Source organism: Amblyraja radiata, chromosome 24 (genome assembly GCF_010909765.2).
Source record: "Amblyraja radiata isolate CabotCenter1 chromosome 24, sAmbRad1.1.pri, whole genome shotgun sequence".
NCBI lineage: Eukaryota > Metazoa > Chordata > Chondrichthyes > Rajiformes > Rajidae > Amblyraja > Amblyraja radiata.
The window spans coordinates 9,511,139-9,537,408 of record NC_045979.1 but is presented as its reverse complement, the minus strand read 5'-3'; the positions used below and the strand labels follow the sequence as shown (position 1 = coordinate 9,537,408).

The following is a 26,270-nucleotide window of genomic DNA, read 5'->3' as shown; positions in this document are numbered from 1 at the left end:
TTTCTTCGAGGACCGACCGGAGGTTCCGCTGTCACCTCTGCGGGACGCCCTCGGTGAACGTCTTCAAGGACCTTTCTTCAAGGACCGAAAAAATGTCCGCTATTCAGAGCTTTTCGTTATTTGGAATTTCGGATAAAAGGTTGTGCACCTGTATAGTCATGAAGTCAAAGACGTCTGTGAAAAAGCCAAACATTTGGTCCTCGCTAGTTTTAAATATGTGACCAGGTACACCATCAGGGCCAGACATTTTAAGAGGGTTCAACCTCGTGAAGGATCTGATGTTGTCTGCGTCAGAGTCTGAAATTAGTGTTGTCAGGTATTAACCATATAACCATATAACAATTACAGCACGGAAACAGGCCATCTCGACCCCTCTAGTCCGTGCCGAACACATATTCTCCCCTAGTCCCATATACCTGCGCTCAGACCATAACCCTCCATTCCTTTCCCATCCATATAACTGTATTCTGGGGGCTTGTGAAGGACCATAATTGTTCTCCCTTTCAAAGTGAGCATAAAAACATTGAACTCTTCCTGGGATGATGCTTGCACTTGCACTACGTTTTTCACCTTATAGGAAGCAATGGCATGCAAGCACTGCCACAGATGTTGATGTCCATGGACATTCAATATCTTTAGACTTCCTTCTCAGTTCCTTCTCAGTTTGTCCCGAGGCCCCTCGGCTTCTTCCTGGAGCAGAAGCCCAATCAGATTTCCTCCACCAAAGCATTTTAAAATCACCTGGGTGAACTTATTGTCTAATTGAACAACTGCTCCTTCAACTCCATTCACTTACTCCAGGTCAAAGATGTAGCTGTGGGTATTTGCATGGTCCCAAGCTGTGACTATCTTTTTGGGTGACACGAGGAACAATCTTTATTTACCAGTCCACTGCTACACTTTTTAAGAGTGCATTGATGCTGCCTCCTGGAATTCATGCAGAACCCCAAAATGTCATAACTTTACTGCCCATTTCCGCCGTAAGCTTACGTCCACATCATCAGTCTACTGCTTTACCCTTCCTTTTGTGGATCTCTATCTCTACCTCAGGAAATAGGCTTGCTACTAACTCCATTACAAGTTTACTAACGCCCACAATTATCTTCCCACAAGAGTGCTGAGCTGTCTTCCTTCTCTTGAACTGTAGCTACCCATCTACTCGTGTTAACAAAACCCATAGCTGGATCTCATCCACTTCCCAGGCCTCTGCTCTCAACCCCCTCCTGCAGAAAGATCCAGTTCTATCGGTCCACAGCTTACACCATACCTGCCTCGACATTCAACAAAACGTTCTCCATAATTTATGCCACCTTCAACATAGTTCCCTATAAGGATTTTGGAGAGAGCAGTCTTCATACAAATCCAAATCAATAGCACAGCTGGCAGATCTGTTGTCTCACAGCACCAGAGACCTGGGTTTGATCCTGACCTCAGGTGTATCTGTGTGGAGTTTACACGTTCTCCCACTGCATACCCGAGTTTCCTCCGGGTGCCCTGATATCCTCCCGCATCACAAAATTGTACGGGTGCGTTTTGGCCTCTGCAAATTACCCATAGTGTGTTGGGAGTGGATGCAAACAGTGAGATAATAACATAGAACTAGTGTGAAAGGTGATCAATGGTCAGCGTGGACATGGTGGACCAAAGGGCCCGTATCCAGGCTGCATCTTTCCATTCAATTAGTCTTCCCCCACCAACCATTCCCATATTACAACGCTCTCCCTTGCAACCGCAGATAATGCAGTACAGGTGCACAACCTTTTATCCGAAAGCCTTGGGACCAGACACTTTTCGTAATTCAGAATTTGTCGGTCTTCGGAATGGAAATTTCTTTGCGTAGATTTTAACGGCTGGCTCAGTGGTAGAGTGCTCGGCTCATATCCGCAAGGTCGCGAGTTTGCGCCTTGATCCAGGCAGTTACTCGGTCGCGTGTTTGAGTCTTCAATGTCGTTTTTTCTTGCAGAATAAATGTCTGTATGAAATGCAGTGTGTTGAATGAATTCCTGAATTTGTAAATGTGCCCACAGCATTGAATCACCTCTCGCACTCATGTCACCCTAGCGGGGCTACATGCCCTTAGGCAGCCTAGGTCGCGAGTTTGCGCCTCGATCCTGGCAGTTACTCGGTCGCGAGTTTGTGTCTTCAATGTAGTTTTTTCTTGCAGAATAAATGTTTGTACGAAATGCAGTGTAGGAGAGGTGTACTGACTGTGTGGGCAGAACTTTGGAAGTGATTGCCCACCAGTCTAAAAAGCCGCTGGGTCTCCCTGTCCCTGGGATAGCAGGGGGCGATCAAACAGCACAATACCCCCCTCCCCCTCCAACTCCAGAGGAATCCGCTCCCCGATGGGCCGCTACGGCGACAAGTGGCAGTTTGCCCACAGCCCGAGCTGCGCCCCCTCATCCGCCACCCCAAGAACAAGACGTACCTTGCAAACCATCAGCTTCTGCCCCTACGTGTTCCTCTGGAGTTGGAGCGGGGCTGGGCTGGAGTTGCTGCTGGCTGTGGGTCTCTGGGATCTCCGTGCTTGCAGTGGGCCTGGGGGTCGGTGTCCCGTTGGTCCTGACGTCTCCGGCCACCCCCCTGGACTGGATCTGAGACTGGGAACTGTACCGCCCTTGCCCCCTCCCTCTGCAACTGCAAACAACTCCACTCTCCTGCAAGGGCGGTACAGTTCCCGGAGGATGGCAGGTGGCTGGAGACGTCAGGACCAACAGGAACCCGCTCCCCGATGGGCCCCTACGACGCCCCGAGCTGCGCCCCGTCATCCGCAACCCAGGTTCCTCTGTAGTTGGAACCAAAGACTTTGGTTGGAACGGGGCTGGGCTGCTGCTGGCTGTGGGTCTCTGGGATCTCCGTGCTTGCAGTGGGCCTGGGGGTCGGTGTCCCGATGAGGGGGCGCAGCTCGGCGAACGGCTTCTGGTGGTCCTGACGTCTCCGGCCAGTTTGCAGTTTTCCTCTGTAGTTGGAGCGGGGCTGGGCTGGGCTGCTGTTGGCTGTGGGTCTCTGGGATCTCCGTGCTTGCGCTTGAAAACGTTCACCGAGGGCGGCCTGCAGAGGTGACAGCGGAACCTCCGGTCGGTCCTCGAAGAAAGGGGAACTAAATCCCCATTCATAAAAGAGAAGGTGAGGGTATATTGTGCGGGAAGGTTAATAATTGACAATATGCTGCTGCCTGCCCGCTGAGTTAAAAAGTTCCCATGCAAGACTCACGATACACTGTGTATCGTGAGTCTACCGTGGGAACTTTTTAACTCAGCGGGCAGGCAGCAGCAGATTGTCAATTATTAACCTTCCCGCGCAATATACCCTCACCTTCTCTTTTATGAATGGGGATTTAGTTCCCCTTTCTTCGAGGACCGACCGGAGGTTCCGCTGTCACCTCTGCGGGCCGCCCTCGGTGAACGTTTTCAAGGACCTTTCTTCAAGGACCGAAAAAATGGCCGCTATTCGGAGGTTTTCGTTATTTGGATCTTCGGATAAAAGGTTGTGCACCTGTACTTGTCATTTCATCTTTTTCCTTTCCACCAACCAGGGACCCCAAACATTATTTTCACGTGCAGCAGCGATATAATGCACTTAATCCAGTCTAGTATACTGCATTTGCTATTTACCATGTAGTCTGCTCTTCAATGGAGGAGCAAAACACAGATTGAGAGATCACTTTTTGAAGTGCATGCTTTAATTCCAAGGGGCAACCTCAATCTTCCTTTTACCTGTCAGTTTAATTCTCCATCCCACTCTGATACATCAGTCTGTGACCTGCTGTATTTTTACTATGAGACCTGACGTTAGCTTGAATAACTCTTTATCTGGGCAATTTGCACCATTTGGGATTTAATACTGAATACTCCAACTTCAAGTAACTTGATTGCTGCTTCAATCAATTGTTCATCTGTGATATTAGCTCACCTTGAGATTTTATTTTTCCCTGTGGGAGTGGAAGACATGCCCAAGCCTGATCTACTGCAGGTATCTAATTCCTCCCATATTTTTCAAATCCTATTTTTTTTTGCTAATGTTCTTTTGTCTGTTCTCGCTCCCTAATTGTTCCCATTCACTCAATGACCAGACAACCGTGTTTACAGCTTTTCAATAGACAATAGGTGCAGGAGTAGGCCATTCGACCCTTCGAGCTAGCACCGCCATCCAATGTGATCATCCCCAATCAGTACCCCATTCCTGCCTTCTCCCCATATCCCCTGACTCCGCTATTTTTAAGAACCCTATCTAGCTCTCTCTTGAAAACATCCAGAGAACCTGCCTCCACCGCCCTGAGGCAGAGAATTCCAGACTCACCACTCTCTGCGAGAAAAAATGTTTCCTCGTCTCCGTTCTAAATGGCTTACTCCTTATTCTTAAACTGTGGCCCCTGGTGCTGGACTCCCCCAACATCGGGAACATGTTTCCTGCCTCTAGCGTGTCCAAACCCTTAGCAATCTTATATGTTTCAATGAGATCCCCTCTCATCCTTCTAAACTCCAGAGTGTACAAGCCCAGCTGCTCCATTCTCTCAGCATATGGCAGTCCCGCCATCCCCCACAGTCACGCTGGTTTTATCCTTTCAGCAACAATCCCCATCCTACAACCAGCTTCTTTTGTCATCTTCTCAGTTCTGATGAAAGGTTTTCAATCGAAAACATTAACTGTTTCTCATCCCACAGATGCTGGTCAGGCTGCATGTTCTGTTTTTTTATTTCAGATTCCCAGTATTTGCATTTGTTTAAAATTATGGCTTTTATGTTTCAATGCTCATAAAACCCTCTGCTAGAGAAAAAACTCCCAAATCCTACATTTGTATTAGGTTTTGCAAAACTCGTTCTTCGTCAAAACCTTTTTATACTGTTGGCTCACCATGTTGGTTACTTTCAGGGATAGGAGGTCAGTGCAGTGTCAGTGCTTGATGGCCACCCAGACCTTCATGGCCTCAGTCAGGCAGAGGTTCTCAGCCACCCACATGTACTCCACCCAGCTGAGAATCCTCGCACACCATAATTCATAACTGCCAAGACAGCCAGAGTATATTTCTTGTATTTAAACGTTTTCAGAAGAAACAAAGGACTGGAACTTCATTTACACACTCTAAAAGAAAGATTTGTCGTTCGTACCTTATTTCAGATGGAACCTGGTGTTCCAGTTCGGAAAATAAAAACATAATTAGTTCTTTGCCCCGAGTGAGCAAACTGGTATCAGGAGAAGACAATGATAGATTCAGCCACACTGGGCAGAACAACTTGCTAAGACTGTTACTGCTCGGTACCCTGCAAGTAACACGGAATTTACTTTTGTGAGGGATGGGATGAAAGAAAACAAAACAACATGAGAGAAAAATCAACATATTTATCCAACTAATAGACTGAAACTGACACACTATGATATAGCTTAATACCTGTTAAAAAATGAATAATTATGGAAGTAGCAAAATACTTATATAACTGACAAGCCCACGTGGGGCCTATAACATTTCAAATGCAAGGCAGCCAAGCTCTGGTCTGATCCAAAACTTGTACATTGCCAAGGGAGCAAACAAAACAATAGACAAGGATTTTAATTAATACTCTAGGGGATATCAAAAATACAGGTTTGGGGGTCAAATTAAAACACAGGAAAATAATACTTAAAGTAACAATAGAAATGAAAGTAAAGAACAAAGGAAACCAGCAAGTAGTACATTTAAAATCACACGCAAGCTAGAAATCTAATATAGAAAATGCTGGATCTATTCCATTCAGATTATTTTTTTTGTGAGATAGCAGATACATCAGGCTGATGACTGTTTAGCAGCATTTCTAGAGATTTGAAAAAGGCAAGAACAAAAAGGTAGGAAGTGAGGAAATAATAAAAATGGTTATGGTGAATGATAAAAGGAAATACTATTAGAGAATTATGAGAGCATACAAACTCCGTACAGACAGCACCGTTGTCGGGATCAAACCCAGGACTGGCGCTGCAAGTTAGCAACTCTACCACTGTGCCACCATGCCTGCGCATCTTGAAATGCTGCAGTCGTTCCATGATAGAGCAGCCACACACTTTCGAGCGATGGACAAAACTAAATACTACCTTTCTAAGATCTGGATTATCTACAACAATGTTCTAGAAAATAAGACTAATGCAGTCGCTAGGAAATCCTCCATGCTGACTTGAGGGATAAATGACCGCATCAGCACATCTCCCAGGCCAACATTCCCAGCACTGAGGCCCTGATTGCACTCAAAAATGTGATTACTACTGCGATGTTACATTCCACTGCTGTCACTTTCAGGTAGAATATTTCCAGCCTTCTCATCCATTTTGGGATCAGTCTCCACTTCAGGGAGAGAGGTCATCAATAAAAACACATTATAAGCCCTCAACTTCCGCTGCTTTTTCAAGTACACTTCCTTCCACTCCATCCTCCCAGTTCCTTTGTCTCTGATGTATTTTCTCCAATGTGATACTCAGAGCACACAAACTACTCAGATATCTTCCTTCCTGATCTGTCACTTCTCGTCTAACAGTTTATAATCTTCACCAATTATTTCCCACCCTGTTAGTTGTTCCTTCCCTTGGACAAAGTACCAAGATCCATCCCATCAGCCTCCACATTTAAAGGATAAAGGTCCGTCCTTCTTCCCTCTCCTCCAACTCTCCCTTTACAGTATTTTCACATGCAATCTCAAGAGATGTAAAAGCTATAGTTTTGACTTTTATCCTTCTAACATTCAGAAACCTGTATGGTCTTTCTTGGTGCAGTAGCAATTCACGTCCACTTCTTCCAATGCAGCAACTCCATTCAGTGCTTAGAAGGCGGATCTGCTCTACGCTGGAGAAATCAACCTCAGGTTAGGTAACCACTTTGCATGGGTACTTGAATTCAGTCCTGTTTTCTGCCACTTAAATTCTCCAAGCCATTCCCACTTCTACCTGCCTGTAACCTGCACTGGCTTATGCTATAGTGCATTTTACAGATAGTGCATACTTCAGCGGGAATGGCATATAGACAAATGAGTTAGGATAAGGTGCTAATCAAGTGAGTAGCTTTGCCTCAAATGGTGTCAAATTTCTTGAAGTTGCACTTATCCAGGCAAGTGGGAAACATTCTATTATATTCCTGCCTTATTGACAGTGAGAGACACAAAATGCTGGAGTAACTCAGCGGGACAGGCAGCATCTCTGGAGAGAAGGAATTGGTGACGTTTCTGGTCGATTCATTATTGACTGGCTTTGGATTATTGTCCGGAAACAGAAGACTACATGCTGGAATATAGAGAAAACACAAACTGCTGGAGGAGCTCTGAGTCAAGCCTCATACAGTCTTGTCTGTTTTTTCATTTTCTTTAAAAAAAATTTTTGTGTGTTATAAAAGTCTGTGTAAATTTTCTCCGGTTTGTTTTATGTGGGGGAGGGTGAGGAGGTCGGGGGAGACTTTTTTTCAGTTTCTTACCTTGCCGGAGATACTATTGTTTTCCGGGTCGCTCTGCGACCTACCATTGATGGAGCTGGAGACCTCCTCAGACCGACTTTGAGCCCCACCGTGGGGCGTGGACTTAATATCGGAGTCGATCCCATGACTGGGATCGCTCCAACCACCGCCTGCGGACTTTACATCGAGAGCTCGCATTCTCGGGAGAGGTTAGTCAGGTGTTCCAACGACGCAGAGGCTCGACCAGCCCCGACGCGGGGTTCGATCGCCTGACGCAGGGGATCTGACATCCCCCCGATGCAGGAGCTGATCGCCCCGATGCGGAGGGCCAAAATGCCGCCGGCTACGGGAGTCAAGATCGTCCCCTAAATGCATGAAACCTATTTTGTATTACAAGTTTTTTTTAAAACAAATATTCAGAATTGAATAGTTTGGTTTTGAAATACAATGTATAAATAGATAGATTGTATTTCAAAACCAGACTATTCAATTCTATCTATTTATACATAACTAAAACTCTGATCTTGTGCTCTTCCGGTTTGCGCGGTTTTTTTATTTGCGCAAAAACGGTATGCGATAGTGCTACAATTTTTTGTCAGCTCACTCACCGTTCTCCTGTGCTGCGAGTGCACCAAGTTTCGTTCCGATCGGTGGTATATTGTTAAAATTAGTGAGGTTCAAAAATCGTAAAAACCGCGCGTGCGCAGATCGCTCTCCTCTCCTGCCAGTCAGCGCCTCACGGATTGGTCGCTTCTCCTGTCACTCCCCGAGACGGTCCGCCCCCTCCTGCACCATCACGTCTTTACTGGAGCTGAGGGACGTTGTAGGTGGCTGGCAGAAGTCTCCAACCGGACACAATTTTCGGAAGGACCGGAAGCGGCCCGGTCCGGTGTCGGAGATGTCGCCAAACAGAAAGTGGAGTCTGATCCCAGCGGAGAGCATCCAGCGCCCGCTGTGAGTCCCAAACGCACATCCAGCCCCATCCCGTCTGGTCTCCCTCGTTGACTCCTGCCCCCTTCCCCTGTGATTCACCCCTCGGAGGGAGACTGAGGGTAGGGGAAAGGACGGGGAGAGAGAGGTGAAAGAAGCGGGAGGGTGAAGAGGAAGGAGAGAGAGTGCTAGGGATGAGGGGAAATGAGCTGCGCCTGTGCAGTTGGGAGCTATGGGTGAGTGGTGGAATATTGCGTTGGGGGACCAAGCCTCCTGTGTGACAGGGACCCAACTGGTCCCACTTAGTCTAGTATGTATTATATATCTTTCCACGTTCAACAAAATATCAGGGAAGTGAATTAATTATTTTGTTTAAGTGTAAGATAAACAATAGACAATAGGTGCATGAGTAGGCCATTCGGCCCTTCGAGCCAGCACCGCCATTCAATGTGATCATGGCTGATCATCCCCAATCAGTACCCCATTCCTGCCTTTTCCCCATATCCCCTGACTCCGCTATCTATAAGAGCCCTATCCAGCTCTCTCTTGAAAGCATCCAGAAAACCTGCCTCCATCTATGGCAGAGAATTCCACAGACTCACAACCCTCTGGGAGAAAAAGTGTTTCCTCTCTAAATGGCTTACCCCTTATTCTTAAACTGTGGCCCCTGGTTCTGGACTCCCCCAACATCGGGAACATGTTTCCTGCCTCTAGCGTGTTCAAGCCCTTAACAATCTTATACGTTTCAATGAGATACCCTCTCATCCTTCTAAACTCCAGAATGTACTAACCCAGCTGCTCCATTCTCTCAGCATATGACAGTGCCGCCATCCCGGGAATTAACCTTGTAAACCTACGCTGCACTCCCTCAATAGCAAGAATGTCCTTCCTCAAATTAGGGGACCAAAACTGCACACAATACTCCAGGTGTGGTCTCACTAGGGCTCTGTACAACTGCAGAAGGACCTCTTTGCTCCTATATTCGATTCCTCGTGTTAAAAGGCCAACATGCCATTCGCTTTCTTCACTGCCTGCTGTACCTGCATGCTTATTTTTGTATGTATGATTAAACATATGAATGAAATAGCTACAAAGTGAATAACCAATCAGTTTTCAAAAGTACTTACGGGAAGCATCAACAGATATCTTAATTTTTCAATACTAAATGTAACTTTATGTACTACATTCTATGCAAAGGCTCCCAGGGTTACCAAACTGATTTATGAAAATCTAACAAAGAATCTGACAAACGTTCAATAATATGAAATTATACCTAATATATATAAATATGTTATAAATATATATAAATATACAATATGGGTAACTAGCAAAAACGAGCCAGTTTCAGATAATGAACCCTTAAATGTAGACTGCACATACAGCAATTCCACACCACTGTAATTCATTTGACCATTTGTCCTCTCCACAAATGCTGTCCGACCTGCTGATTCCCTTCAGCATTTCATTTAATTTCACTTGTCTCTGTATTGATTATAATCTAGTTTACTCAAGGCAGTGATTATCTGGTCTCTAAAATTTCTCCATCCAGGAGATAGGCAATCATTATTTTGAAGCCAATGTGACAGGGCAATTTCTAATGCAAAGTTACGATTGACTTTTCAGCTTTAAACAGGAGATCTGGATAGCTTTAGGGAGATAAATATATATGTTACTTAATTTTAGGGATCGGTAAATAAATACCACCTCCATAATGCACAAACTGTCACTACACCATACAAAATCAAGATTATGCAACTGACAAGATATGCTTTTGTTTCATTCAATACGAATCAATAGACGACACCTTACCATACACAAATTTAGTTTAACAGCTTTGACATAACATGTACTTTGAGTTAGAAATAACAAATTTTGTTATTTTCAACGTGCAAAAGCCATTATTTAATTCTTCCCATAATTAGTTTTATGTAAAAAAAGGATGAATAAAATATCATTTGGATCAATTAAGTACCTTTTTGATAAATGACTGCCACAAAAAAAACACTTCATCAATTTCAGAAATAATCAGCGTTGATATCTTCTTTCCTCATTCCTTCAAAATTATCCACTAACAATTTAAAAAGTACTTATGTGGAAGCCCTAACTCCATTGATAAGCTAATTACAGCAAAGGATCCCATATATTTCATTATTACAATATTTTTTTCCTCATTGCAATCAAAATGAACAGATCTTCCTGTTCAGACACTTCCATTCCTTCAAATTAGTAATCTCTTCAGACAATGTTATTTTTAGACGTATTTTTTTCAGGAAAGATAATTTGCATCGTCTCAAACCACCATCATAATGAATAGTCGTACATATTACTCCACAACAAATTCTCTTGGATAAATAACTTAAAGATTAAAAGAATAACCCTCTGCCCACAATCACAAAATAAAATGCATGATTTTTTTTAAACATTAAAATCCTAACTGCACCAGTTATTGCTGAAAGGAACAGAAAATTCTGGAAATATACACCACAGTATTCTCTGTTGATGTTCAATTAAAACTCAGGTTAGCCAAAATCGGAATACATGCTACCATACTTCCTGAAGATTAGATCATTTTTTTAAATATTACCGTATAGAAGAACTAAAATCTCAACTTGCTGCGAAATTGGCAAAGTTGAAATGCATTTTGATTAGACAGGTCTGCAGAAAATTATAATGATAACAAATAAAAAAAATAGTTTATGGACATCCAAGATATAAAAAGTACCTTGCAATAGAGGTCATTGTAATGTGGGAATCAGATGAAAGCCTTGGATTAAAATCCAATGCCTTCATATCTATGTTGATTACAGTTCTTCTGTAATCAAACAAATTCTTCCCCTTCAAGAATTAATTTATTTTTATGAGTTTTCCAATGGTTCCCCTCCCATCAATAAACTCAATGTGAACTTCAACCTGCCTGGCTAGAATCATGTAGTGAGATGCCATCCTAATGGTACGTGGAGCAAAGGTGTACACTAGATTTCTGTTTATCTTCCCACAAATACAACTGAGTGTTTTCCTTTATGTTGAATTCTTTAAGTTGTCTTTAAAAATGATGCTTCCATCAAGATAAAAACACACAGATTAATCGCTCATAATATTTGCGCAGCCAATCATATGAAATGGTTCTCACAAGGCAAAATAGACACATTTCTGCAAATGCACATTTCAGCAAACATGCAGCTAACAATATGTTCAATGTTTCAACTACTAAGTATTAAATATCTAAATATTCAACTATTTATCTGAAGAAAATCCAATTTGCAGATATTTGTTTTGGGGCCAAAGTCTTAATTAAGCAATGACTATGGTTTTGTTGGGCACTTTCAACTAACTTATACCTCATGAAACAAAAGAGTATAATTTTCAAAGTATTTGCAGAAATACTAGTTAGAACATGATTTAAACTTTTGTAAGTATATTTTCTTAGACCACAATGCAAAAGAACAGCCTGTGAAGGAAACAGGAAAATACGAGCAGAAACCATTTGGTCCTTCAACATTGCTATTTAATATATTCATGCTGATTCTCAACTTCATTTACAAAATTCAATAATGTAGCATTCCTCTTGGTTTTGTGTCCGGCTCACTCATCAGTCTAGAATGAGAGCAGAAGATCAAGAGTGCAATAGGGGTGTGGTCTACAATTTTTGGGATGCAGGGAGAAACCAAAGCACCAGATGGAAACCCATGTGGTCACAGAGTGAACGTGTAAGCTCCACACATACAGCACCCGAGGTCAGGATCGAACCAGGATTTCTGGCGATGAGGCAACAGCTCGACGAGCCCTTCGGCCCAATTTATCGACCAAGGGGTCTTTTTGAGAATCCCATTTATCTGCATTTAAGAGTTCAAGAGTTCAAGAGACGTTTATTATCACATGCACCAATTGGTACAGTGAGATTTGAATTACCAGACAGCCATACAAATAAAAAGAACACAATACACGATAGAATTTAACATGGACATCCCCACACAGCAGAAACAATGTTTCCCCACTGTGAGAGAAGGCAATAAAGTTCAGTCATCTTCCTCTTTGTCCACCCGTGGTCGGGGCCTTCAGGCCTTCTCGTCGGGATGATCGGAGCTTCGGCGTCGGAACTGAGAACACTCTCTGCGGCTTGGGGTTTCTGAATCGGCCACTTCCTACCGGAGACCGCGGCTCCCGAATTCCACAGGCCGAGCTGGCGGAGATTCAACGCTGGCGATCTCCGGCAAGAGATCCCAGGACTCCACGATGTTAAAGTCAGCGCCGCCCGTGGCTGGAAGCTCCGCAAACCATAGCTCCAATGGCCTCGCCAATCCAGTTGGTGGCGAGGAGGGTGCGAAGATGCAACTTGGAGGAAAGACGCATGCTCGACTAGGAAGTGACTGAGAAAACGGTTTCCCCCTCCTCCACATAAAAAAAGACTAAAAGACCTCCAGAAAAAATACTTCTAGACAGACTAAAAATAACATAAAGGATATCCCTCTAAATATATATATCCCTCTAAACCTTTGTATTCATGTAAATGTCCAAATATTTTTTTTAAACATTACAATTGTAACTAACTTCACCACTTCTTACAACCATCACCCTGTGACAAAAACCAGACCAAGGTCCCCATTCTCACTTTAAATCTGTCCCTTCCCACTTTAAACCAATGCCTTCTAAATTTAGACACTGGGAAAAGAACGATGGCTTTTCACCTTAGCTCTGCCCAGCTTGATTTTATACACCTCTCTAAGGTCATCTTTCAGCTTCATTCACTCCAGGGAAAACAGTCTCAGCTTACTTATGCAGTCTCTTTTTATAACTCAACTCCTGCCAGAACATTCCAAATCTTTTCTGCACATTATACAGCTTAATCTCTTCCTTCTAATAATATGGTCACCAGCATTGTGGTGACAATACTCCGTGCGGTCTCAGCAATACCATGTACAGCTGCAACATGTCCATACAGCTCCTTCCTTCTGCAATATACTTAGCAACTCAGTATCAACAACCTTCAGCTAAAGATAATTCCACAGGTTTACCACCTCTAAAAGAAGAGATCCTGGAGTGAAGACAGTGTTTAAAGAACAAATACAGAGACTAAGAAATAGAAGAGGATGGTATTAAGGCAAGTTGGGAGGATGTATAATCTAGGTAACTGTCTGTCTCCCAAGATGGAGTCGGGACAGGCCAACAAAGGGTAAAGAGGTGTTAGAAATGGCCCAAGTGGACCTAAGGGTAGAGGGTATGTTTGTGATGAAGTTGATACATTTGACAAGTTTCACATGGGTGTATTGGGGCAATACCAATGCAATCAATGTAGTGGGGAAAGAGTTGGAAAGAATTATCCCAGAGTAGGTTTGGAAGAAAGAATGCTTCATCTTGCCAATGAGGCAGATTTTGTTGGGGCCTACTAGGACACTTCTGATTTGAGAAAATAGAAAGAGTTGAAGGAGAAGTTGGTAAGATTAAGGACAAGCCCAAAGATCTTATAGCGAGCAAGATGGTCCACTCCGCTAAAAAGCCGTAGTGGGGTCATGGGTGATCTTCAGCGCCATTTCCATAACCGGCTTCGGTCATGGCGTCAAGCTAATTCAGGGAGATTCTGTTATATCAGGCTGAGAATTTAAAGGATAGACACAAAATGCAGCGGGTCGGGCGGCATTTCTGGACAAAAGGAATAGGTGACATTTCAGGTCGAGACCAGTCTTCAGACTGAGTCAGAAGAAAAAGGAACTCAAACCATCCTCACTCCCCCCTCCGACTCGGACACGGAGCAATCGCCGGCCCCCCTTTTTTTGTTAAACATCTATTTCCTTCGGGGGGGGGGGGGTTCCCCCTTACCATCTCTGTACTTTTAATGCCACCCTTCGCCCTCCTTCTGGTCTCGGCCCGCACCGATCTGCCGGACATTGTGTGTGTGTGTGTGTGTGTTTAGCGGAGTCTGAGGGGAGAAGAGCGAGGTAAGAGCCAAGAGGTAAGAGCCAAGAGCGAGCGAAAGCGCGGACAAAAGCGCGAGCAGACGGACGAAAGCAAGGATCATAGAGCGGAGTAGGTGACCAAACATCTTTGTGGGTGACATTTCGGGTCGAGACCATTCTTCAGACTGAGTCAAGGGAAAGAGGAGCAAGAGATATAGACGGTACTAAGGACAAATGAATGGAAGATATGCCTATATCTCACTTTCCCTTGTTTGTCAGTCTGAAGAAGGGTCTCGACACGAAATGTCACCTATGCCGTTCTATGATCGTTGCTTTCGTCCGTCTGTCCGCGCGTTTGCTTGCTCTTGGTGCCGGCGCTTCTCCCCTCAGACTCCGCCAAACACACACAGCATGTCCGGCAGATCGGTGCGGGCCGACACCAGGAGCCGGGCGAAGGATGACATCAAACGGGTCATGGCAGCTATCGAAAAAGTCGACCCGAAATATCACCTAGTCCTCTTCAGAGATGCTGCCTGATCCGCTGATTTACACCAGCCTTTTGTGTCTGTCCGGTTTAAACCAGCATCTGCAGTTCCTCCCTGTACAACGTACGTGCCATTTAAAAATAAAATTAAAAAAAACATTTAAAAACACATAAACTGTTCCCCCGCAACTCTGCAAGAGGCATAACTGAAGTCGAGTCGGGGTTACTGAAATGACGGAAGTTACGCTCCGGTGCGTACTACACGTCAGTCCATTGTATTTCGCAGGAGTGGACCATCTTGCTCGCTATAAGATCTTTGGACAGATCTTATAGCGGGAGTATCGGTGGAGGGGAGGTGGTTGGATCTAAAATTCTTCTAACGACCGATTTGGCACAACAAATTCCTTTGTCATTCAGGTATGAGATTATCACTTGAATGCAAACCATTCAAGCCATTACAATGAAAAAGGATTTCAAGATTTTGAATCCAGCTTAAAATATAAAAACTCAATTTAATACCCTCTAACCAAATGGAACAAATAATTTCAAAACAATTAATGTGCCATTGCATGTTACAATGATAGCATTTTTAATTGATATTCAATTTGCTTAATTCATCGTAAATATAAACAGTCATGCAGAATAAAACTAAAATGATTGCAGAACAAAAAATGTCCACATAGTAGGACAAATTGGATAGGTTAAAACATGTTTTCAATGAAACTGGAAATTGAGTAGCAATCCAAAAGTCTAAGATTATGAAGGGATTTGATGGGGTACTGGGAAAACAGACCATAACTTTCTCCTGCAAATACTCATTCATCCCTGACATAAGGTTGAGAAGAAAAATCATTTTCACTCGAGGGACAAGAATGGGAACTATCACTGGAACAGAGATTTTAGAGATACAGCGTGGACACAGGCCCCTCAGCCCACCGAGGCCATGCTGTCCTTCGATCACCCATACACTATGTTATCCCACTTTCACATTTTGGACATGAGGGGCAATTTTACAGAAACCAATTAACTTACAAACCTGTACATCTTTGGAATGTGGGAGGAAACCGGAGCACCAGGAGAAAACCCACGCTGTCACAGGAAGAAAGTACAAACTCTGTACAGACAGCACCCGTAGTCAGGATCTGGACCTACGAGGCAGCATCTCTAACATTGCGCCACTGTGCTGCCTTTGATTAATAGTTGAAGTTAATGGCATAATACAACAAGATGGGTGTCAAGGTGCAAAATAATGGAAGATATGCCTTCAAAAGCTTTGGTACAAGAGTTTAGATATCCCTCTGACTTGTAACATGCAGGCAATTTATATTAAAGGATCCATGGTTCAGTGCATCCTAACAAATGTTTAGCAGTGGGTGCCAATTGTGAAATTTACAATGGGAATAGTGAGCAAGAATATTGGGACATTTTATGAAATTAGCGTGCATTATCTGCACCCAAATTGGTGTCATGGAATATACAACAGACATTCACTCTACTAACCACATTTAAAATAAAAGAATCTAGCTGTTTGTGAAACACACTGTGGCGTTTAGTTGCTTCTCAAGCCTCCTCTTAAGTAAATTCACCTAAATTATTCAAAACATTTCCAACTGCCAACCAGTTCAACATTTACCAATTAAAACATCTTACTTCTAAACCTTTTTCAATGTCTTGATCCTATATTAATTCCTCACCTTCAGTTAGAAACATACTAAACCTTTTATCATAATAAATATTTTTATTAATTCACCACTCAATTGTTAGTTTAGTTTATCGTGACGTGAACCAAGGTACAGTGAAAAGCTTTTGTTTGCGTGCTATCCAAAAGAAGACTGTACAAGAATACAATCAAGCCATCTACAGTGGATAGATAATGGATAAAGTGTCCATCATTTAGTGCAAGATAAAGACAAATTACCAGTGCATTTGTGCATATGAAACAGACAACCGTGTACAATCTTTCCCAAAAACATACATTTTAACATCATCCTGCTCGTCCAATTTGGAGCTTCTCCACAACATCTGCATATTTATATATAATTTTGTATACAACTGCACATGGTAGTGCTATCTAAGCAACGTCTGCTGCAAATGTAACAAGATTTTTTATTGTACGGCCTCATCCATGCCAACCATGATGCCAATAAACATACAGTGCCATCCATAATGTATGGGACAAAGACCCACCATTTATTTATTTAGTTGCCTCTATACTCCACACTTGAGATTTGTAATAGAAAAAAATCACATATGGTTAAAGTGCACATTGTCAGATTATAATAAAAGCCATTTTTATACATTAGGTTTCACCATGTAGAAATTACAGCAGTGCTTATTCATAGTCCCCCCCCCCCCCCATTTCAAGGCACCATAATGTTTGGGACACAGCAATGTCATGTAAATGAAAGTAGTCATGTTTAGTATTTTGTTGAATATCCTTTGCAAGCAATGACTGTTTGAAGTCTGCGAATCATGGACATCAACCAGTTGCTACACGTCTTCTCTGGTGATGCCTTGCCAGGCCTGTATTGCAGCCATCTTTAGCTTATGCTTGTTTTGGGGGCTAGTCCCCTTCAGTTTCTCTTCAGCATATAAAAGGCATGCTCAATTGGGTTCAGATCAGGTGATTGACTTGGCCACTCAAGAATTGACCATTTTTTAGCTTTGAAAAACTGCTTTGTTGCTTTAGCAGTATGTTTGGGATCATTGTCTTGCTGTAGAATGAACCGCCAGTCAATGAGTTTTGAGGCATTTGTTTGAACTTGAGCAGATAGGATGTGTCTTATACACTTCACAATTCATTATGCTACTACCATCAGCATATGTATCATCAATGAAAATAAGTGAGCCACTACCTTCAGCAGCCATACCAGGCCATAACACCCCCACCACCGTGTTTCACAGATGAGGTGGTATGCTTTGGATCTTGGGCAGTTCCTTCTCTCCTCCATACTTTGCTCTTGCCATTATTCTGATATGTTAATCTTCATCTCATCTGTCCGCAAAACCTTTTCCCGAACTGTAGTTGCTCTTTGAAGTATTTCTTGGCAAACGGTAACCTTGCCAACCTATTTTGTGGCGACCCAGTGGTTTGCATCTTGCAGTGTAGCCTCTGTATTTCTGTTCATGAAGTATTCTGTGGACAAATCCACACCTGACTCCTGAAGAGTGTTTCTGATCTGTCGGACAGGTGTTTGGGGATTGTTCTTTATTATAGAGAGAATATTTCTGTCATCAGCTGTGGAGGTTTTCCATGGCCTGCCATCCCTTTGCGATTAGTAAGTTTACCAGTGCTCTCTTTCTTCTCAATGATGTTCCAAACAATTGATTTGGTAAGCCAAAGGTTTGGCTGATGTCTCTAACAGTTTTATTCTTGTTTCTCAGTCTCATAATGGCTTCTTTGACTTTCATTGGCACAACTTTGGTCCTCATGTTGATAAACAGCAATATATGTTTCCAAAGGTTATGGAAAGACTGGAGGACAGACTAGGTGCTGCGAGCTCTCTTATACTTGCATTAAGGAGGCAATTAAACACACCTGAGCAATTACAAAGACCTGTGAAATCATGTGTCCCAAACATTATGGTGCCCTGAAATGGGAGACTATGTATAAACACTGCTGTAATTTCTACACTGTGAAAGTCAAATGTATAAAAATACCCTTTAATAAAATCTGACAATGTACACTTTAACCACATGTGATCTTTTCTATTACAAATCTCAAATAAATAAATTATGGGGCTTTGTCCCAAACATTATGGCGGGCACTGTAAATCCCTTTTCCCTGCATTAAGTTTTTATCCCTCTGTGCCTTTCCTTGAAGTACCTGTACAAAGGTCTTTTAAACATGGTAATTATATCTACCTCCAGCAACCCCTTTGCCAGTTTACTCCAGATAATCGCCACCCTTTGTGTGAAGAAACTTACTGTCAGATCACCTCTAAATTTCTCCCATCTCGCCATAAGCCTGGGAAAATAATTAAGGTGGAGATATAATGGCATCTGGAAATGGATATACTCAAATAACAAATTAACAAATTTCAAAGGCTACTTTAATAAATCCAGGAGAGATCAGGATGTTGTCTGGAATGCGTGGCTGTAGTTACAAAGAAAGACTGGATAAGCTGGTATCAATATCCCTATAATGTTGGAGGCTGAGGGCTTACCGAAGTTCGTAAAATTGTACGGGACAGAGATAGGATAGATGGTAACCTTTTTCCCCAGGGCAGAGGAGACTTGAGTTGGAGGGCATAGGTTTTTGGCGAGATGGGGTAAATTTAAAGGCAATCTGACGGGTCAGTTTATCACACGCAAAACTTAACTAAACAAAACTGGGCCTCTACTTTCATTGCAAAATATAACAACTCCAGTTAGAGTGGAGAACCACAGTTATCAATCAGTTAGGTAATTCAGCACGTTGTCGTGATTTGTTTTGTTGCAGACTTCATTATTATCTATTTCACATCCAGTTTGGTTTATCATCTTAAAACCGTGAACAATGCAGCACTGGTATTTCTGCCACTTCACATTTATTCTCCAATTTCAACTATACTTACAGCTATCTATCCATCCTACTGCTGACCCCGTGTATCCACATGGCTCAATCATGGACACATTAAAACCAGGATGTTATTCACTTTAAAGTGTAAATTAGCATTTTTTAAATTTTAAATGTGGTTATGTAATTGTTGGTTCCTCTCGACCTCAGCGCCAACTGAACTTTAGTCCTATTAGACACCAATGTAAAGCAAAAATATATTTTTCTGCAGCTTCACCACTGTCATCTGTGCTTTTATGCTGCTCATTCCCTGGCAGCTCTGTTACCATCTCAGCTATACATTCTGTCAACTATCGAGTTTACACAGCATTTTCAGATAGTTTTTATACTTCCTCTTTGCCTTCCAAATTAATTCTTTGACCTCAACACCGCCCCCTCCCCATAATGCATATACTTAACGCATTTAATGCTCCGAACATTTAGATTTATATTTTGAATTATTTCTCTTATTCTTGAATTTTAGTGGACTTTAATTTTGCTGGCCTTAGTTGAACCACTTTTCCTAATATTTTCCTAATCCAATAGCAGAGGAATGTGCTTTCTGCAAATTCCAGTCACAATCACACAGAATAGACTGTTCTCCTAACGACCTGCTCGATCTTTTATCAAGATTTTGCGCTTCTCAGGGATTTTCCTTGAATGTATTGTGTTAATGTCAGCAAGATATTTTTCTCCTTACATGTATGCCCAACCTGTACCCTTCAATGAATGAGATACTGCAGAAATAGCCAAGAAAGGAATCCTGTGTCATTGTGGACACAAATACCTCTTCCCTTTTATCAACCTCTCATTTCCCCAGTTGTACTTTGCTTATTACTTCCTTCAGCTCCTTCACACTACAAACTTTCCCAGTTTAAATAATACTATCATTTATCTTGATACATATGGATTCTATTTACATCTTATTGACAGTCGAGTTAGTTTCTTCCACTGCCATTATGTTTACGTACAGTTGTTTCACCACCATTGTTTCATTAACTCTACCTGTACAAAACAAAATAACATCCTAAAATACTTAATTTCCAGTTCCAATTTTTCAGTGGCTATGCAAAACACTTTTCGTATACCTAGCCATGTGTTAGCAGTTATGATGAATCTCTTTGTGATTATTGACTAAGTAAATTGGCATGGCTATCAGACTCAAGATTCTGCTTTATCATCTCAACAAAATCGGTTTTAATATTCTTATGTCATTGATCCAGCATGTCTATGAACATATTTCCCCCTTTCCAAATTCCACTCCTACCTTTTTCTCGGCTACTTCATATGTCAGTCATATTGCCATTTTGCTCTTGTCTCTTAGGTATGTTGACCTCAGATGCCTTGACATGCTTTCCACATTTCATCATATATAGCAGGAACACCATCATGAATACTAAGTTCTCTGAAAAGCACGCTTGGCTTTCTTCTGAGGCATGGCTAAAACAATAGAGGAAGTTTTTGCCCTCTGTGGCAGAGTGTATTTAACATCCACTTGTGATTTAAGTTTATCAACTCGAAACAATAATTCTATCCACTGTGCCTGCTTTTACTATGCCTGCTTTTACAGAGTTTTGTTTAAAAATGTAGTTAAGCATAAATATCAAGGCAGTCCAAATTCCCAATTCAATTGAACAATGTAAATGAGTGCTAAATTTTGAAAAATGATGTTGGGCATTTCACTCGAACATAAAAAGTATGTGCTGGAAGCAATCAGTCAGGCAGCATTGCAGTGAGATAAAAAGTGATGTTTCAGGTCAAAGACCTTTTATCAGGACTGATGCTGCTTCCATGCTGAGTATTTCCAGTATTTTCTGTTTTATTTGTAGTTTCCAAGATGTGTAGTCATTTGTTTTTCTGTAATTTGCTGGGCTTTGCAACTGCAAGCAACTTTAGTATGTGATCTTACCTATTAATCCATAGATGCTGCCTCACCCGTTGAGTTTCTCCAGAATTTTTGTCTATCGTTGATTTTTCCAGCATCTGCAGTTCTTTCTTAAACTTAACTATTAATCTGGAAGAATGACTTTAGCTGATCGAAAATTATACACCTTGATTAGTGATCAAAACTTGTTGACCAGAGGAAATAACCAATATGGAAGCATTATTCTCACCTGGTAACTGTACTGTTAAAAGTATATCGTAAGTGATGAGGTTTTTGATTTTATCTTTACTACAAAACACACACTGTTCAAAAATTATTCAGAATCTCAATCTATTTGTAGTTATGTACCTACAATTACCAAAGATTACCGATCACAGTCCTACTCTCAGAAATGGGAGAACTGAAATAATTTAGAAAAAAATCTTAATTATTTTCCCATCCATATACACATGCTCAAATTTCTGCCGTTACCAACTCCCGTGGGCCATAATTTACGCCACTCCAAGTAAATTGTGAAGAAGGTTTTAATGGATCAGAAATTGTTCAAAATCATTTCAATGGTTAATCTCATCAATTTAATTGTTGAACTGAGATTTGGTCAAACTAGACGAATGATAGTAGTGCAATTCAAATGGCACACAAAAGTTTATTTTCAGTTTAGTTTATCGTCGCTTTTGTTGCGTGCTATTCAGTCATCAGAAAGACAATACATGATTACAATCGAGCCATTTACAGTGTATAGAAACATGATAAGGGAATAACGTTTAGTGCAAGGCAAAACTAGTAAAGTTGGATCAAAGATAGTCGAAGGGTCACCAATGAGGTAGATAGAAGTTCAGGACTGCTCTATAGTTGTGGTAGAATAATTCAGTTGCTTGACAACAGTCTGGAAGAAATTGTCCCTGAATCTGGAGGTGTGCGTTTTCACAGCCCTATACCTCTTGCCCGATGGGAGAGGAGAGAAGAGGGAATGGCCAGGGTGTGACTCGCCCTTGATTATGCTGCTGGCCTTGCCGAAGCAGCGCGAGGTCTAGATGGAGTCAATGGAAGAGAGGTTAGTTTGTGAGATGGTCTGGGCTGCGTCCACAATTCACTACAATTTCTTGCGTGCGGTCTTGGATGGAACTGTTCCCAAACCAAGCTGTGATGTATCCTGATAAAATGCTTTCTATGACGCATCTGTAGAAGCACTTTGAATTTACTTTGAAAATGCTTTGAATTTAAAAGAACAAAGCTCAAATCAAGTGTTCCATTTATCAATGCAATCTCTTTCAACCAATGGAACCGCATTATCAGTGTCATATCTCAAATTAATTTAAACATGTTTGCACTTTCTCAAAAATCATTTCCATGATCAGTATCACCCTTGCCACAAGAAATCTGCTTCATTCATGTCAGGATTTTTTTTTAATGGTTTGCTTGAAGTCTTAAAATTGCAACATTATCCAATTTCACATGGTTCCCAAGAACAAATAAGGAGTGCCCCCCAACATGATGCAAACAAAGTATATTTTCTTACCTTCCCTTCCCTTCCCTGAATTCACCATGTCTATTTATCCAGTGCCCTCCATAATGTTTGGGACAAAGACCCATCATTTATTTATTTGCCTCTGTACTTCACAATTTGAGATAAGTAATAGAAAAAAATCACATACGGTTAAAGTGCACATGGTCAGATTTTACCATGTGCCCTGAAATGGGGGATTTTTTTCTATTACAAATCTCAAATTGTGGAGTACAGAGGCAAATAAATAAATGATGGGTCTTTGTCCCAAACATTATGGAGGGCACTGTACGTGTAATTAATTCCCATTACATGTGTGGCAATGAGGTGGCACCAAGTTAGAAAATACACTTTGTTTAAATGTACGCCAGATTCAGAAGATTACTAGAATACAAGTGTGAGACAGAATCAGTGGTCTTCCTTTGCTCCATACGGGAGAACAAAAACGAAGAGTTCTTTTCACCAAGAACTAAATAGTGATTAAATATCACGGTTTGTTGGCTGTAACTAGACACCAACTCCACAATGTTAAAAGACGTTAACTTTATATTGGGTTTGAATTTTGTTGAAATAGGCAAAAGAAAATGCATGTAAATAAAAGTAATGAAAGACACCACATATCATCACTGGACCAAATGGTCCAGTGGCCCACACTATCTTTCAATAAAGCTATGTAAAGATTTTGCTAATACATTCCTGGCCAAGAAGTGCAAAACGTATCCTTTCAACGTGATATGATTTTTCTTCCCAAATATTTAATACCAAAAATATGCCAGTTTCCAAACACATGTTCCATCAACATAACATAACTAACCTAGATCCACATGAGGCACTTGATCGAAAAGCTTAATTCGTGCTGGTCATCACAGAAAAAAGACTCACTATTATGCATTTAATGTCAAGCAAAAATCAGAAATGCTGGAGAAACACAGCAGGTCAGGTAGTGATGTTTTGGGTCAGGATCCTTCTATATTTCTCGTTCATGAATTTAAATTCCAAACTATATACAATTCAACAATTAGCTTTAAAATTAGTTTGGCAATAATCCTAATAATTGATCTTGCGCCAGAAAAACACATTATAATTTCATTCTGCCAAGTCCAAAATACTTTTTTACCCATTCGTTGTGCCATAAGTTTAATTCTGCTATGTTGCAGAAAGTAATAATTTTGCAAACTGGGAATGTACATAAACCCTATTTTTGAATCCATCTAATACTATAACATTAAGGAGTACCGGGACAGTAATTCATCTTAAAACAAGTTAGATTCAGATTCCTGAGAATTAAAATAAAACATTTTTGCTCTTTTTAAATACTGAATTTCAGTGTTCAGAACTTTGTGTTTGTTTACTAGTTTCTTTATTTAATTTCTAAAAATACAACAGCAGGGATCAATGTTGAAATTACATAATGCGATGCCAACTTGGGCCAAACCAGCCCAAATAATCTAATCAAAGGGGATACAAAAAATATTGAATATTTCATTTTTATACAACTAATACTGGTGACACAAGGCAACTGACTTGGAGGAGCTCCAGTGTGCAAGTGCTGAACATTAATCACAATCAGGTCCAAGGATAAATGTAACTGCTCCAATGCACTCTAAGGGTCCCTCTCGTAAGACAGCGCTCAAATTTAACTACGGACAGAGTTGTTACAAATAAACATACCCGGAAACAAACAATTCATCCCCTTTGTGTTCGTGTTTTTTTTACGAGATTGTGCAAAGTTATCATGAAGTAAATAACTTTTACACGTTAACATTAAGCGTTTAAACCAATATAAGTTGCAGACAAATAATACAACCATTTCATTACTCCTTTAACTTCAGCATTTATTACTCATTGTATATTGCACAACTCCCTCCCTGACAGCACAAGAAACCAAAACGGCTTTTTTTTGGCACTTCGCCTGTGACATTAGCTCGTTCTTCAAACTAAAATTGTTTCCTATCTGCAAATAGAACTACTGAGCTGTTTGTGAACGCGTTGATCACACAAACACAAACCGCGTATTTACCAAATGCGAGACTTGATGCGACTGTGGACACCAAGCAACTGCAGCGGGTGCTGCCCCACGAAGCCCGCTGCTCCCACAGCCGCCTCATCCCAGCCCGGGCCCAGCCACCCCCTCCTCATCCTGACTCGAGTCCCAAGTTGCTGTCTGCCCGACCCACCTGAGAAGGTTGGAAAGCTGAGGCAGGGACACGGTTCCGCCGCCAGCCGACAGCCGGTGTTTGCCGCTCAGTAGCTTCTCCACCACGGCCACGTTGCCGGTCCTCGCCGCTTCGAGCAGCTCCTGCTCCTTGCCCATGCTGCCGTCGGCTCTCCTCCGTCTCCGATCCGATCCGATCCGCCGCCACCGTCGCCGTCGCGATCCCCCGTCCGCTCGAAGCCTGCAGGTCAGCGCAGGCGCACTCGCACCCTCACCTCCCTCGCCCTCCGCCCGCGGCAGGGCGTGCGCATGCGCACAGGCCGCCAGCCCCGCGCCGCGATGAATGTCACCAGCCAACAAGGTGCGCACCCACCAAGCGGGATCCCCACTGCAACCTCCAGCAATACCCCCCACCCCACATGCAGCCTACTAACCACCGGGGGCATTTAAGGAGCATCATGCACAGATTGTACTTTACATAGCAGAGTGCGTGCCCACAATCTTCGGATCATTTCTCCAATGTCTGAAGAAATGTCCCAACCCACCATCCCCTTCCACATATCTCCCCACTCCTTTCCCCCCGACTCTCAGTCTGAAGAAGGGTCTCGACCCGAAATGTCATCCATTCCTTCTCTCCAGACATGCTGTCTGTCCCGTTGAGTTACTCCAGCATTTCGTGTCTATTTGCCGAAAGATCGTCTGTCCGTTTCCCTCCACAGATGCTGACTGGACCGCTGAATTCCAACAGCAATTTTTTTTTTTTTCCATCAACCTTATACCTTGTGGCGATTATTTTTTTTGGCAAATCATAAGCAACCTACTGAAAACTTGCTTAAGTGGCGATTCTTAATAAAGAAAACGAAATTCACAAATCATGACCAAAACTGATGAAAAGAATGATCAGTAGTTTATAGAAGCATGAGGTCAAGAACTATGCCATAGAAAATACAACCCGTCTCCAATCTGGAGTAACTCAGCGGATCGGGCAGAATATCTGGAGGACATGGAGAGGCGTCGTTTCGGTTCGGGACCCTTCATCAGACTGATTGTGGTGAGCGGAGAGAAACCTGGTAGAGGAGAGGGGGTGAGAGACATCTTAAATATGATTATCGTCTGGGCGATAAAATGATTTTAAGGGGTAACCCCTACTTCTGAAACGATGCTCATTTTTTCTATATCCTCCCATGAGAGGAAGTATTCTCTTTTTTATATATCCTGTTAAGCTCCCTCAGAACCTTATATGGTTCAACATGATTTCAGAGATTTTATTGAGCCCAAGCTGCTCATCTTCTCCTTATAAAATAATCCCGTCATTCCACAAATCATTCTAATGAACATTCTCTAAAATGCAGCAAAATATATCCTTTTATAAATATGGAAATCAAATATCCTTTTATAAATATGGAAATCACTGAGGGTGATGGAATTCAGTCCCTTGTGAGGGAAGACATAGGGACTGAGGAGGTAGAGTCACTGTGG

At 42.0% G+C, this 26,270-nt stretch overlaps 1 protein-coding gene across 10 annotated transcripts in view; it reads right to left on the bottom strand.

Moving 5' to 3' along the window:
• Nucleotides 1-25,056, bottom strand: part of anks1a (ankyrin repeat and sterile alpha motif domain containing 1A) — a 264,470-nt gene extending 239,414 nt beyond the window's left edge. For 7 of the 10 annotated variants that reach the window (XM_033042379.1, XM_033042380.1, XM_033042386.1 and 4 more), the window contains exon 1: nucleotides 24,814-25,056. In XM_033042379.1, the coding sequence (XP_032898270.1) occupies nucleotides 24,814-24,950 (137 nt within the window). In that variant the 5' untranslated portion in view covers nucleotides 24,951-25,056. The remainder of the gene's footprint in view (nucleotides 1-24,813) is intronic. The other 3 variants (XM_033042385.1, XM_033042387.1, XM_033042384.1) reach the window with 1 other exon arrangement.
• Between the last annotated feature and the right edge of the window lie 1,214 nt (nucleotides 25,057-26,270).